The sequence below is a fragment of the Bos indicus genome, chromosome 4 (assembly GCF_029378745.1).
Source record: "Bos indicus isolate NIAB-ARS_2022 breed Sahiwal x Tharparkar chromosome 4, NIAB-ARS_B.indTharparkar_mat_pri_1.0, whole genome shotgun sequence".
NCBI classification, from domain to species: domain Eukaryota; kingdom Metazoa; phylum Chordata; class Mammalia; order Artiodactyla; family Bovidae; genus Bos; species Bos indicus.
The window spans coordinates 36,887,475-36,903,427 of record NC_091763.1 but is presented as its reverse complement, the minus strand read 5'-3'; the positions used below and the strand labels follow the sequence as shown (position 1 = coordinate 36,903,427).

Genomic DNA, 15,953 nt, shown 5'->3' with positions numbered 1-15,953 from the left:
GTTTGTTGAAGTAAGCCCAGAGCAAGTTTATAATTAGAATACACTGACATTAATTAGTCATAGAGATTAAAAACAGCCATAAGTTATAAAACTGTCCATCAACAAAGTAAAACAGTTGATCATTAAGAAATGGAGTAAATATCATATACATTTTTATAAAACCATTTGGCTTCTTACAATCAATGGATATTCTATCTTGTTCATTTATTCTTCAGAAAGTCTATTTAATTTTTTATTTACAAAATCCATCAACTAGAAGTAATCTTTATGAAATCCTAAGTAAGTTTAGTAATACAGAAAACAAGATTAAAAGCATTCTATGTCCAATAAAATCATATAAAAACAGCATTTGAATTAAACAATAAAACTCATGTACAATTAAACAAATTTAAAGAACAAGTTTTGTCATCATATGAAATTATTTCCTTAAAGATTTTTAGGGTTAGAAAATGTTGCAGTGGATGAATCCATCCACATATTTTAGAACTTCTGACATCATATTGATGACTTTGCTTGCTGCTGCTGCTAAGTCGCTGAAGTCGTGTCGGACTCTGTGTGACCCCATAGACAGCAGCCCACCAGGCTCCCCCGTCTCTGGGATTCTCCAGGCAAGACTTTTGACCATATTGATCTTTTCTTTTTTTTCTCCCTACTTTAAACTGTGGGCTTAAAGCTGGTTTTATTATGAGCTCTGTCCAATTTTTTTGAGCTGGAGTGTGCCTAGGATTGCTAGAGGAGAGGGGCCAGTGAGAGTAGACAGCATCTGTTAAAATATGGGGGCCCTGTTCCATGAGGTAATTTTATTTCTTGCATATCTTCTTTAACTATTTGAGGGATTTTCACAGGAAGAAAATACTGGTCAAAAACGTTTTCCTCCTATTTAATAGCAGTTCTTGAGCCTTCACCATGATCAAAGAGAATAAGTCCAGGTGTATCTTAACTGTCTCAGCTCTCCATGAAACCCATTTTTACTATATCCCTTTCAGAAAAGAAAATAAATAAAGCTATCTTTTCAGTTTCTATTTTTTAGAAATTATGGGCAATAACTACTGGTAGGCACTGAACTTAAACACTGATGTCTCTGAAGAACATGTTGTTAAATGTGGAATTTCAAGGTATCAGACAAAATCCTCATCTTGCTTTCATTTATAGTCTTGGAATCATTCTTTTACATAATCTGCATTAAATATGTGCATAGCTGCTTTTTTGTTGAGTCTTCAGCATAAATGTACTCATTTCCTATCTTGAACACCTAGGTCACTTACAGTTCCTGGTCGTGGGTAGGGAACTCTTCCTTGATAAGGCACCCACTGGTAGTTGGGACCATCCCTGTGAGCATATGGTCCAAGGAATACCCTTCTCACATCACTCATGCTATACATGCACACGGCTGACCCCTTGAAGATGTTACTAAAAAAGAGAGAACAAAAACAGAATTTCATTTTTATACAGTGACAGAGCTATTTACGCTGATGTCTTAAATTTCAGATAGCAATTATCAATACCTGAGCATAAATCTTCAAATAGTGTTTAGTATTTTTAAAGCTGCGTGTATATATATTTTAATAAGACATAAGAGAACAAATTATCATTGCTCAAAATTAGAAGGCATGGATGAAACCATCTTTAGTACTAATGTGTGCATGCTAAGTTGCTTCAGTCGTGTCTGACTCTGTGTGACACTATGGACTGTAATCTTCCAGGTTCCTCTGTCCATGGGATTCTCCAGGCCAAATACTGGAGTGGGTTGCCATGTCGTCCTCCAGGGGATCTTCCCGACAGAGGGATCCAACTTGCATCTCTTACATCTCCTGCACTGGCAGGCAGGTTCTTTACCACCAGCGCCACCTGGGAAGCCCCTAAGTACTCATAGAATAATGTATTCATATCATAAATAGAAAATATATGACACAAATATATACACTCATATCATGTTACTTTAAAAAATTAAGTGAATATGTCCAGTCGAATTTTAATGGCTTTAATACTTATAGAATAAATCAGTATTGGACATGATAGTTTAATCTTTCTTTATGCTATCACAGTCCTTTGCAGCAGTTTTCCTGACTTTTGATTTTAAATTATTTCCCTTTTAAACATTTATACATATCCAAATACATAACACTATTTATATGCATGTAAATATATATTTGGAGAAGGCAATGGCACCCCACTCCAGTACTCTTGCCTGGAAAATCCCATGGATGGAGGAGCCTGGTAGGCTGCAGTCCATGGGGTCGCTAAGAGTTGGGAACCACTGAGCGACTTCACTTTCACTTTTCACTTTCATGCACTGGAGAAGGAAATGGAAACCCACTCCAGTATTCTTGCCTGGAGAATTCCATGGACAGGGGAGCCTAGTGGGCTGCGTCTATGGGGTTGCACAGAGTCGAACACGACTGAGCGACTTCCCTTTCACTTTTCACTTTCATGCCTTGGAGAAGGAAATGGAAACCCACTCCAGTATTCTTGCCTGGAGAATCCCAGGGACAGGGGAGCCTAGTGGGCTGCGTCTATGGGGTTGCACAGAGTCGGACATGACTAAAGCAACTTAGCGCAGCAGCAAATATATATTTAATTCAGCAACTCCAGGTAATGTAAACTTTATGCTGAATAGAACAGTCAGAAAATACGCTGTTTGACTGACAGTAAGAGCTTTGAGGGAGATGAAAATGAGGAAAGGAGGAGGGGAAGAGAGGGGGAGGTGAAGAAGGATGGAGACGGAGGAGGTGAGGGAGAAGGAGGGTAAGGACAAGAGAGAAGAGAAAGGAGAGAAGAGGAAAAAAAGATTTTTCACCTTTAGTTTATATTACTATAAACTGTTAACAAAACACAGATTTCTATAATATTTTATATTTCATTCAAATTTTTCAAGTCAAAGCTATACATAGGGCATAGAATGCATTTCATTGTTAAATTTATAGTAATGAACTTCTTTGCTAAAATTTATGTATAAAATGATTTACATCATCACTTGTTTCAAGCACCCAAGAATGCACAAGAGCTCAAAGGTTAAGCCAACATTGTTCTTTCAAAAACATATTTTCACAAATATGGACACTTAAAACAGTGTCTAAAGGACATGGATTTTCTATGATAATAAGAGAGTAAAATGCTATTTACCTGGAAGTTGTAAACACTCCATATACAACTGGATTTTTAGGATCTTTAGAATTCATCAGGAATACATCCTCTGTTTAAAAATAAAATTAGGGAAATTTGCATTTCTGAAGGTTATGGCAAAGCCTGAACAAGTATACTCTGTGCAACACCAACATCATTAGCTACTTACGCAATTCATCAAAATGAGTGTCGATGCCATTTGGGCCTGGCACTGAGCAAATGAGACGAGCTTTGAGGAATGTTGTCCATTTATTCACCAGACTTCTGTGGCCCCCAAAGTCATTCTGAATGGAGGGAATAATGGTTTTAAAAACTGTGCATGCAAATGATAATTTAAAATATTAGTTTTATCGTTTCTTATCTTTTGTATATGAAACATACACAAAACGCAATTCCTCATTTTTCAAATTGATAAATGAATTTTAAATGACTAGATATAAGTAACTGCATTCTTATCCTACTGTTGGTACAATCTAGTCATTCAAACCTGATTCAAGGAGTGACTTATAATAAATATCCCTTAGCATTAAACAGTCACTGTACTTTTTCCATTCTGTTACCACTTAGCAATGGACAATATTACTCTTGTGTCTGTTTTGTCTGCTTTAAGTCTCTCTCTCTTATGTAGTAAGATTTTACCCATCTAAGTAAGCTGGTTCATGGAAATAAGCACATTTGCACATAGTAGCACTTAATGAGTATTTATTGAATGAAAGAATAACTGCATGCCTCATAACCCATACTCAAAATACAACACAAAAGCATGCTAAGCATTAAGTATTTTTATAAGTTCAAACAGGTGAAACAATTCTGACTTTACAAATAGCATGTTGAAAAAAATATCAGAAAAATTTTAGTAAAGAACTCATTCCAGAGTAACATATTGAAAAAGTAACTGCTCATTGAAAATGAAAATTAACTGTAACCCAATGTAGCAATAAATTCTATTATGATGATATGCTTTTACTGGCAACTTCTAGACTTAAAATAGCATTTATGTGCATATTTTTGAAGAAATATAACTTTTCCTCAAAATTATAACACTGATTTATATTTTGTTTATATGATTTTATTAGTATAAAGATTTTTTTTAACCCTTGTAAGTAATCCTTTTAATGATGCTCTGTATTTTATGGAGAAAAGATTCTCATATATTCATATATCATTTGTATGTTTCCAGATCATTAAAACTTATAATTTTCCAGTAATTTAACATACTACAGATAAATAATTAAATCATGATTGGGGAAGAAAAGAGGTTACGCCCCTCTTCTAAGAGAGTGATTTGTAAAATTTCATTATTTTTTAAAAAATAATTTCATTTGAAGACAATAAGTGACTTTTGTCCTTATTATTTTCTTGAGATGAAAGGTGCTTTAATAATACAATAACAGTTGGCTTTAATCATATTGCATATATACTATATTTTACAGTACAGAGGGTAAGAACAGAACTGTTATCATATGTTCACACTATTTAGCCCTAAGTATTTACTGACCAATTTTTTATTCTATCTAACAGTATAATGCATCTCACATCCAATTTTGTGCCACGCAGTATATGAAAGCTCACAGCTTCAAAATTATGTATGTGTGCTTTGTACGTGCACACTGAAGGCAATAAACTTATAAAAATAAGCTATAATGTCTTTTCTTTTATATTCATACTTTAGTTATTTCCAACAAAATATATTCATTGAAAACCTACACACTGTAGGAAACTTTACTAAGTCTGAGAATACAAAAACTATTTTCCAAGGTAATATAAAAAATTGTTTCTCTTGAATTTCAAACTAGTATTATTTAATGTACTTGTGAACTAGTATGTGACAACCTCCACCAGCATGTTTGACTATGAGGTTATACATAAGCAACTGTAATATGTTTTCAATAGTTTTTGCCATTTAAATATTTACAATGATCAGGCAGGCTTTTTAGCCATATTTTTATTGTATTTGTACAAAGACGGGAAAGGAGAAAAAAACTGTGATTAGACAATGATACTCTCATTTTTTTCTTTACCTCACCTTGCATATCTGACCTATTCTAGCGTGAGTGGCTTTTCCAGTGTGTTCTCCATCTATTGCATTTTCACGGAAGAAAAAGTACACTTTGTCATCTTCAGGGTTGTCACTCTCTGGGATGAGGTGGGCACTAATGAACCTTGGATCTGAGAGACAAATTATAGCATATATATTAATTAACAATTGGGTAAATGAGATCATTCATTATAGTCTATTTTCAATTTTCTTTTAACTCCTATTTGACATATTTCACGAGCTAATTTTCTGGGTTCACTCCTTTTCAGCAGATGCAAACTGCTCTTTATGCATTTTAAAGTATGTTACAAATCACTTATGTTTCAAAAAGTTATTTTTTTCCAATAAAAATCAGGAATAGATACAGACATCCTCGGTGTGACCAGATAATGCAGATGCATTATTGGATATTAAAATATTTTGTAAACTGTAAGAGCTATCAAGCATTACTTATTGCCATCATCATTATTCTTTTTTTCAAGCATATAATAGTTTAAATCACACTACCAATTGGTCTATTCCACTTTCCAGTAAAAACTGGGTGGGAAGGGAGAGGTGAGATTCCTATAAAACAAAGCAAAACAAGTTCTCTCAAGTTGTACCCCATCTCATTAAATGGGAACGCCATTTACTAGATACTCAAGCTCCAAACCCTGATGTCACTCTTGAGTTCGCTGTATCTCCACCGAATAGGTCAGGGTGTACCTCTGATACATCACTACTTCTCTAAACCCTCCTATATCTTTTCGAATCACTGGCAGTAAAACACAAACTCCTTACAGTAACGAAGCCATCTATGACTGGTCCCTCTATGACATGGAGCTACTCTTCATGCCTTCTCTTCTACCTACCCTTCCTTCCATACCTTACTCCTAGCCAAGTATACCAATCCCTTCCTGGTTCTCAAATAGGTTCAGTTCAGTTCAGTTGCTCAGTCATGTCCAACTCTTTGCAGCCCCATGGACTGCAGTATGCCAGGCTTCCCTGTCCATCACCAACTCCTAGAGCTTGCTCAAACTCATGTCCATCAAGTTGGTGATGCTATCCAACTATCTCATCTTCTGTTGTCCGCTTCTCCTCCTGCCTTCAAACTTTCCCAGCATCAGGGTCTTTTCCAACGAGTCAAAGTACTGGAGCTTCAGTTTCAGCATCAGTGCTTCCAATGAATATTCAGGACTGATTTCCTTTAGGATTGACTGGTTTGATCTTCTTGCAGTCCAGGGGGCTCCCAAGAGTCTTCAATACCACAGTTCAAAAGCATCAGTTCTTTGGTGCTCTGCTGCTGCTGCTGCTAAGTCGCTTCAGTCGTGTCCGACTCTGTGTGACCCTGTAGATGGCAGCCCACTAGGCTCCCCCTGTCCCTGGGATTCTCCAGGCAAGAACACTGGAGTGGGTTGCCATTGCCTTCTCCAACGCATGAAACTGAAAAGTGAAAGTGAAGCCACTCAGTCATGTCTGACTCCTAGCGACCCCATGGACTGCAGCCTACCAGGCTCCTCCATCCATGGGATTTTCCAGGCAAGAGTACTGGAGTGGGGTGCCATTGCCTTCTCCTTTGGTGCTCAGCTTTCTTTAATGTCAAAATCTCACACCCATATATGACTATGGGAAAAAACCACAGCTTCGACTATATGGACCTTTGTTAGCAAAGTAACGTTTCTGCTTTTTAATATACTGTCTAGGTTTGTCATAGATTTTCTTCCAGAAAGTTATAATCAAGCAAAAGTGATGATAGAAGAATAAATAAAAACAAAGCAAACAGTATTTTATACTTATAGATATTCTCTTAGGTTGGTATTTGGGCATGAAAGAAGGGCTTATCAGGCATCTCAGGGTGCTCAACCTGGTGCTCTGTGACAACCTAGAAGGGTGGGGTGGGGTGGGGTGGGGGTGGGAGGGAGGCTCCATGTTGAATCGTGTTGACATATGGCAGAAAGCAGTGTAATAGTATAAAGCAATTATCCTCCAGCTCAAAATAAAGAAGACTAAATAAAAAAGAAGACTTTATCAAGCATCATGGTCTGTCTCTAAAATATGTAAGGATAATTATCATCTTACACAAGTGGATTCTAGTGGGAAATCAAGCAAGTTATCATGTATAACATTGTTAAAAGATCTTCAATCCCAGTATCTCTTTGGTACCTGACACCATACGCACAGAGGATTTGGTAGCCAAATTAAATCTGACATAACTTCAGATATGACAAAAACGTGCCATTATGCACAGAAAATAAACATATTAAAGTAGAAAAAGAGGATATCAAAGAAAAACAAAGTCAATTTAATGTGACCTGGCTATAATAACTTTAGATAATTATCTTAAACAAAATATTCACTCTAATTTCAAAATAAATCAGGCCTTTAGTTGATGTTTTCCAAAAATTTAAAAGAAGCCATTCTTTTAATATATTGAATTTAGAAAATCTTATATATATTTACTTTTTGGCCCAAACCTTTGCTCACTATTCATTTTCTATTTCTCAGGAGCCCAAAATTTGCCTTTCTCTTCCTTGCCCCTCTCTGTCATTCTCTCAGTCTATTTCTCTCCTCTCTGGTGAATCCTCCTCTTTATCTAATCCAGTCATTCTAATTGTCTTCCTTATCATCCTAGAACTTTTTGGCCTCCTAAACCTCCAGTTACCTGCCTATACAACCCCAGAACTTTCCTCTGTCTTCATATCTAAGCAAGGTTGAAGAAAATCATATAGTCTTTGTAAATGGATGTACATACATTCAAACTATTTATCCTAAATGCTAATGTCGCTAAGGAATTATTTTATTTACTTTTAGTGACTCACTTTAGACTTATCTGCTGCTGTTTAAAATCATTCTCACTGTCTTCAAAATAACTAATGGATCATCTCTCAATTTATCCTCCAAAGATGGATTATTTATCTGCTATACCACTGAGACCAAAGCCATTTAGTAAGAACTCCCTTCTTTTGCTTCCTTCCCCACCCAATCTTTCTTTACTTCCATTCTGTGGAAGAATTATTTCTCTTCCTTTATATGTCTAAGGCCTCTCTCTATTTGCTCTCAATCCAGTAATCTACAGACTGTTGGTTGCTCCAATAAACAATCCCCCTTCTTCATACAATCTCTCACCATTTGTATTTTATTTATCAAATATTTCCTAAGCACTTGCTCTGTGCTCTGAATTGTGGAGGATCAGGGGAAATGTTTTCTGCCTACATGGTGCTTACTGTCTGTGAGAGAATACCAACAATTAAACACAGAAATTATTAAATTGCACATAATTTGGAAAAATAGAGAGTTTGAAATGATTGTAATGAAAAATGAAGGGAAAACTGATCTTGCTTTGATGGAATTAGGGAAAGTTTTTCTCAGAAGAAATGACATACAATTCAAGACCTGAAGAATATCTAGGAGTTTCCCAGGTAGAAGGAACACAGGTGTGAGGTTACAGAAACCACAGAGAATTTTACGCAACAGAGGAGGGAGGTGGTCAGAGATGATGACAAAAAGTTAAACCAGGCCACAGTAAGAAGGAAGTTTATTGTTCAGTAGTTTATTTTCCTAATGGCTAAAAGGGAAACCAGTAAAGTATTTTAAACCTAGTAATGACATTATCAGGTTTCTGTTTTTAGAAGATCACTGGCTTCTGTAGGAAAAAATACATATATACTCAGGCAAGAATGAAGGCAAGAAGATTACTTTGAAGGCTGGTGAGAAATTATGGTGATGTGGACTTGTATCACAGAGGAGACAAATGTAGAGACTCTGTGAAAGTAGAAAAAATGGATTACATTCGCTGATAAGACATTGGATATGAGAAGTAGTAAGAAAAATCATGGACAAATTAAAGAAACAGTTGATTTAAACATCTGGTTGGATAAGGATCATTTACTGAGATGGACGGACAAGGCAATGGAACCCCACTCCAGTACTCTCGCCTGGAAAATCACATGGATGGAGGTGCCAGGTGGGCTGCAGTCCATGGGATCGCTAAGAGTCAGACACGACTGAGCGACTTCACTTTCACTTTTCACTTTCATGCATTGGAGAAGGAAATGGCAACCCACTCCAGTGTTCTTGCCTGGAGAATCCCAGGGACGGGGCAGCCTGGTGGGCTGCCGTCTATAGGGTCACACAGAGTCGGACACGACTGAAGTGACTTAGCAGCACTGAGATGGAACAACTGAGGAAGAACAGATTTGAGAGTGGAGAAGGAAGACTAGCCCAGTTTAGTGCATCTTTGGCGGGAGATGCTTTGGAAGTTATCCCTTAGACCAGGAGATACAAGAGTTCTTTCCCCATTGGTAGTGTTCTTAGTGTGAGTCAACAGGAACCACCTCATCAGCCAACTGATTCCCCATCCTCCTTTGGTTGTCATCAGCCATTGGCACAATAAAGCAGTCACATCTTTCCAACAATTTTTATTGCTTCTCTGGCTTGTGCCTTTTATTTTTTTGGACTTTGAACCTCAATTGTTAATGATCTAATCTTCACAATTTCCTTTGGCACTATTTTTCTGAAAACCCTAAATATATATGTTCCTTAAATTTCTTTTCAGACACTTCTTATTTCCTTCTATTCCTATAATTAAAGCCTCTCCTAGTATTTCTTCTACTATTTTAATATTCTTAATTTTATTATATTTTTAAAGTTTTTTCCTTTGGGAATTTATTCACTTTTGTAGCTTGCAGTATCACCAGACTACATCAGCCTTTCTTTTCTTCCTATATTCATTTCTGCATTTCAAAATTTTGGCTACAATAGTCTACTTAGATATCTTATTGCAACTTAAATTCATTATGCCCAGCAAAGAACTCGTCAACTTTTCTTTATAAACTGCTTCTGCTCGTACTTTTCCATTTTGGTTAATGTGAAGATCAGTACCTAGATCTAAATGCTAGTTTACCTTAAATTGCCTCCATCTCCTGCAGGACTTCTGTTTTGTAGTCTAAATTTATTTTCAAACGTATTCTTGCTATAATTTCCACTTCTTTTCTCTGTTTTATAGCATTAACTTTGCCAGCAAAATTCAGTCTTTTCACTTTAGAATTATATTTTTGGAATAATCTAACTTATACATGTATTATCTATTTCTTCTAAGGCATCTATCCATACAGTGCTACAGAAATAAGTACAAATGTATTTATACCATGTATTTTTCCATCAGATCAGATCAGATCAGTCGCTCAGTCGTGTCCGACTCTTTGCAACCCCATGAATTGCATCACGCCAGGCCTCCCTGTCCATCACCAACTCCCGGAGTTCACTCAGACTCATGTCCATCGAGTCAGCGATGCCATCCAGCCATCTCATCCTCTGTCATCCCCTTCTCCTCGTGCCCCCAATCCCTCCCAGCATCAGAGTCTTTTCCAATGAGTCAACTCTTCACATGAGGTGGCCAAAGTACTGGAGTTTCAGCTTTAGCATCATTCCCTCCAAAGAAATACCAGGGCTGATCTCCTTTAGAATGGACTGGTTGGATCTCCCTGCAGTCCAAGGGACTCTCAAGAGTCTTCTCCAACACCACAGTTCAAAAGCATCACTTCTTCGGCGCTCAGCCTTCTTCACAGTCCAACTCTCACATCCATACATGACCACAAGAAAAACCATAGCCTTGACTAGATGAACCTTTGTTGGCAAAGTAATGTCTCTGCTTTTGAATATGCTATCTAGGTTGGTCGTAACTTTCCTTCCAAGCAGAAAGCGTCTTTTAATTTCATGGCTGCAGTCACCATCTGTAGTGATTTTGGAGCTCGGAAAAATAAAGTCTGACACTGTTTCCACTGTTTCCCCATCTATTTCCCGTGAAGTGATGGGACCGGATGCCATGATCTTCATTTTCTGAATGTTGAGCTTTAAGCCAACTTTCTCACTCTCCACTTTCACCTTCATCAAGAGGCTTTTTAGTTCCTCTTCACTATCTGCCATAAGGGTGGTGTCATCTGCATATCTGAGGTTATTGACATTTCTCCCGGCAATCAGGATTCCAGCTTGTGTTTCTTCCAGTCCAGCGTTTCTCATGATGTCCTCTGCATAGAAGTTAAATAAACAGGGTGACAATATACAGCCTTGACGTACTCCCTTTCCTATTTGGAACCAGTCTGTTGTTCCATGTTCAGTTCTAACTGTTGCTTCCTGACCTGCATACAAATTTCTCATGAGGCAGATCAGGTGGTCTAGTATTCCCATCTTTTTCAGAATTTTCCACAGTTTATCGTGATCCACACAGTCAAATGCTTTGGCATAGTCAATAAAGCAGAAATAGATGTTTTTCTGGAACTCTCTTGCTTTTTCCATGATCCAGCGGATGCTGGCAATTTGATCTCTGGTTCCTCTGCCTTTTCTAAAACCAGCTTGAACATCAGGAAGTTCACGGTTCACATATTGCTGAAGCCTGGCTTGGAGAATTTTAAGCATTACCTTACTAGCGTGTGAGATGAGTACAATTGTGTGGTAGTTTGAGCATTTTTTGGCATTGCCTTTCTTTGGGATTGGAATGAAAATCGACCTTTTCCAGTCCCGTGGCCACTGCTGAGTTTTCCAAATTTGCTGGCATATTGAGTGCAGCACTTTCACAGCATCATCTTTCAGGACCTGGAACAGCTCAACTGGAATTCCATCACCTCCACTAGCTTTGTTCATAGTGATGCTTTCTAAGGCCCACTTGATTTCACATTCCAGGATGTCTGGCTCTAGGTGAGTGATCACACCATCGTGATTATCTGGGTTGTGAAGATCTTTTTTGTACAGTTCTTCTGTGTATTCTTGCCATCTCTTCTTAATATCTTCTGCTTCTGTTAGGTCCATACCATTTCTGTCCTTTATCGAGCCCATCTTTGCATGAAATGTTCCTTTGGTATCTCTGATTTTCTTGAAGAGATCCCTAGTCTTTCCCATTCTGTTGTTTTCCTCTATTTCTTTGCATTGATCGCTGAGGAAGGCCTTCTTGTCTCTCCTTGCTATTCTTTGGAACTCTGCATTCAGATGCTTATATCTTTCCTTTTCTCCTTTGCTTTTCACTTTTCTTCTTTTCACAGCTATTTGTAAGGCCTCCCCAGACAGCAATTTTGCTTTTTTTGCATTTCTTTTCCATGGGGATGGGCTTGATGCCTGTCTCCTGTACAATGTCATGAACCTCAGTCCATAGCTCATCAGGCACTCTATCTATCAGATCTAGGCCCTTAAATCTATTTCTCACTTCCACTGCTATTTCTCACTTCCACTGTATAATCTATGTATATCATAGACCTTATGGTCTAGTGGTTTTCCCTACTTTCTTCAATTTAAGTCTGAGTTTGGCAATAAGGAGTTCATGGTCTGAGCCAGTCAGCTCCTGGTCTTGTTTTTCTTGACTGTATAGGCTTCTCCATCTTTGGCTGCAAAGAATACAATCAATCTGATTTTGGTGTTGACCATCTGGTGATGTCCATGTGTAGAGTCTGCTCTTGTGTTGTTGGAAGAGGGTGTTTGTTATGACCAGTGCACTTTCTTGGCAAAACTCTATTAGTCTTTGCCCTGCTTCATTCCATATTCCAAGGCCAAATTTGCCTGTTACTCCAGGTGCTTCTTGACTTCCTACTTTTGCATTCCAGTCCCCTATAGGATATGACCACCATAAATCAAGTTGTCGCAACCAGAAAGGTCTATAGGGCTGATACTATTCCAGGTCAGTAAAAGGGTTCAAAGTAGAGACTACATTTATCAATACATATGCTCAAGATGGACCATGATTTTGGCTCAGAGCTTTCTAGCAGTAAGAGGAAGTGGGAAACCTTGTCAGTTGCTATTCACAGTCTCTAATATAGATGATAAACTAAAGGCAAGCCACACCATCCATGGACTAAAACCTCTGACTTATTTTTCAGTAGAACCAACCACAGTTTCCCTTTATTAACTCCTTAGCAAACCCACATATCATTCCAGAAAACACCACATCTACCATCTTCACAGTCATTTAGTTCACATAACATGGAGGAAAATTTGCTTCTATCTCTTCTAAATCATTTAATTCTTTTTTTTTTTTTTTTATGATGCTCACCTTCATTTTTTATGACAATCGTTTGTCCATTATTTCTCCCTCTCTTACCTTCAGCTTCTAATAGACCAAAAATTCCCCTAAGCATATTGTGAATCTATCTCACTGCAGCTACCTAAATGTATGCCCTTATCTTTTCTGCCCTGGCACCCACACTCATGTTTTCCCTGCTTGTGGCCTTACCTTCTTCAATCCACCTTGTATATTCTACCTCCTTTTAACATATAAACTCTTTCCTCGCACCTGGTGCATATTCCTCAATCAGATGGGGAACACATGTATACCTGTGGCAGATTCATTTTGATATTTGGCAAAACTAATACAATTATGTAAAGTTTAAAAAAAAAAAAAAACTCTATTTAATGATGTATTTTCTTTCCTCTTTATTCTTGTAAGCTGATCTCCCTATTTTTTCCCTATTTCTTCCAGGCTAAGCATAATTTCTCAAACAGAACATTGCTCCTGAATGAATAAATGAAGAAATAGATGAATGAGTTTGCTGAACTAAAATGTGCAGGTTTTTTTTTTTTTTTTTTAAAGATATATCACATTTTATTGCTTTTGGAAGTAGTTTGTTAAAGCTTGGGAATGAACAGAACTCATCATAGCTTTGACAATGTTTAAGTTCTTGGTTAAAGAAATGTTTAGATGTGTTTATTTAAACTGCAACTATTTCTAAGAGTTATTATACCATAGTGGTTTTTCAAAAGGTTCTACTGAAATGTTATAAATGTTCTTTTAATTGAGAAGAAGCTTTTTGTTTTTGATTGCATCCCTTTGTATTAGGCAACTAATGTAGTAAAATAGATTATCTGTTTGCAATTTTTCAAAATTAGATTTCATCAGTAGGATTAAAATATCAGAAAGCATGCCTCTTCATTTTATGAAGCTAAGAATAATGCATATATTAGAAGTCAGAGATTACCACTGTCCTGTGAAACCTCAAGTATTCAATAACTTGCCCTGTCATCAAAAACACTGCATGGAAAAGTTTTACCAAAATTCATTTAGATTGACCTATTTTATTAGTTCTCTTTAGGAATCTAAGAAAATTCCTGGCATTTACAGAGGAAGTTATTCTACTTCCAGTTACTCCCAGCAAACGGCAAGCAGAAATGAAAAACCCAAACCCACTAGTTACTTTTTCTTCTAAAATTTGTGTTCTGTAACCCATTAAATCAGTGATTGCCTATTTCCAGATACAAATTCCTGATTTTAATATGTTCAAGTCCATTGAAAATAACAGACATGCACATACAGGATTTTTAATAATGTAAACAGTTACAATGCCCCTAGATACTTTTCCACATTGCAACTCTGTAAATTGCTCTACTCTGTAAAGTTCACAAAATCCCAAGTGAGAATGATTTAACAAAACCTTTGAGCTTGTACAATTTGAAAATATTTCTTGCCATGTAAAGCAGGAAGTTCATGTGGATATATAGTAAAAGCTGAACATCAAACGAAAGGGGCAAAATCCATTTAAGCAAGATCAAAGTGCATTAATCTTGCCAGCATACAACTGCAATGTAAACACTATGAAGGGTAAATAGAGTTGGAAAGATTCTCTCATCTGAATAGCTTATAAATGGTATGCCTTTGGGGAAGAAACTTTGCCTTTACAGGTACTGTGCTACCTTTGCGATGCCCCTGAGCTTGGGATAGAAGCTGAACAAATAGTCACATTTAGTAATCTTGGGCCAATGCTATCATGTGAAGCATGGAGTCTTTAATCATGATAATAGCAATAAATGCTGAGTAAATACACTTCTCTTCTCTTTTCCCCTTTATCTCCTTTAGCACCCCTTGACATTCTTCCACACCTCATCCCACACATGGCATTTCTTGCAAACTTCACGTTTGGGCACCACCTGCCACTTATAACAGTACCACTCTGTCAAAATATTTTTAGCAGCTGCAAATTAAACTGTCCTTCAGGTGCAATCTCACACTTAATGGAAATGACACCTTGTTATAGGACATGCGGCTCCCTTTATGATTCATTTGGCATCTTGAGTTTACTTAAATTATGAACACATTTTGCTGCACTCAGGATTAGGATCAGTCTGATTTGCTAGGATGGGCACATTTTGACCAGCATTTGGCTGGACTTCTCCCTTGTACCCACAAGTCCCCAAAGAACAAGAACATTCAAGCAAAACCATAGAAATATTTTTTTCTGAAAATGAATCAAACCTACTGGATGATTTAAGGTTTTGGAGTATCTATACTCCAAATGGTATAACATACATTGATTTTCTAGGACATAAATTACAGACAGTTCATTGGGATAGAGGATGGAATTAATGATTATAAACTCTCTTATGCAACTTTAAGAGGAATAGTTTCACACCATGAAACAGATGATCCTTTTGTAAAGTATGTTAGAGGGTTCTAGAGCAGAACAGAAGGAACAAAAGCCCACTGTAGAAAAACAGTGCCAATTACCTAACTCTCTGAATCCGTCCTAACACCATTATGACAGGGCAGGAAGGCTTGAAAATTCACCTAGTTCACAAATAAACATAGACTCTTGTTTTCTTCACATTTGAAATGTGACTTCACTGACATTATGATTTATGTATGAAGGAAAATCCTTACTAAATATATACCTTGAATTAACAACATAAAAATAAATTCTTACCTCACTGTACATATATAAAAACTCTCCTGATAGGAGTCAAATAAAAACTGGGTAAAATGAGGCTTTTCCCACTCACTGGACTTGTAACATCAAAAAATTAATAAATGTCAACTAGTCTCAACTTTCTTATCTGTCAG

The 15,953-nt window shown here is 37.0% G+C and overlaps 1 protein-coding gene across 3 annotated transcripts in view; it reads right to left on the bottom strand.

The window, feature by feature from the left end:
• SEMA3A (semaphorin 3A) overlaps window positions 1-15,953 on the bottom strand; it is a 555,723-nt gene that overhangs the window by 57,016 nt on the left and 482,754 nt on the right. For all 3 annotated transcript variants that reach the window (XM_070787658.1, XM_070787659.1, XM_070787657.1), the window contains 4 exons: window positions 5,150-5,292; window positions 3,293-3,407; window positions 3,124-3,193; window positions 1,266-1,410 (listed from right to left, as the gene is read on the bottom strand). In XM_070787658.1, the coding sequence (XP_070643759.1) occupies window positions 1,266-1,410; window positions 3,124-3,193; window positions 3,293-3,407; window positions 5,150-5,292 (473 nt within the window). The remainder of the gene's footprint in view (window positions 1-1,265; window positions 1,411-3,123; window positions 3,194-3,292; window positions 3,408-5,149; window positions 5,293-15,953) is intronic.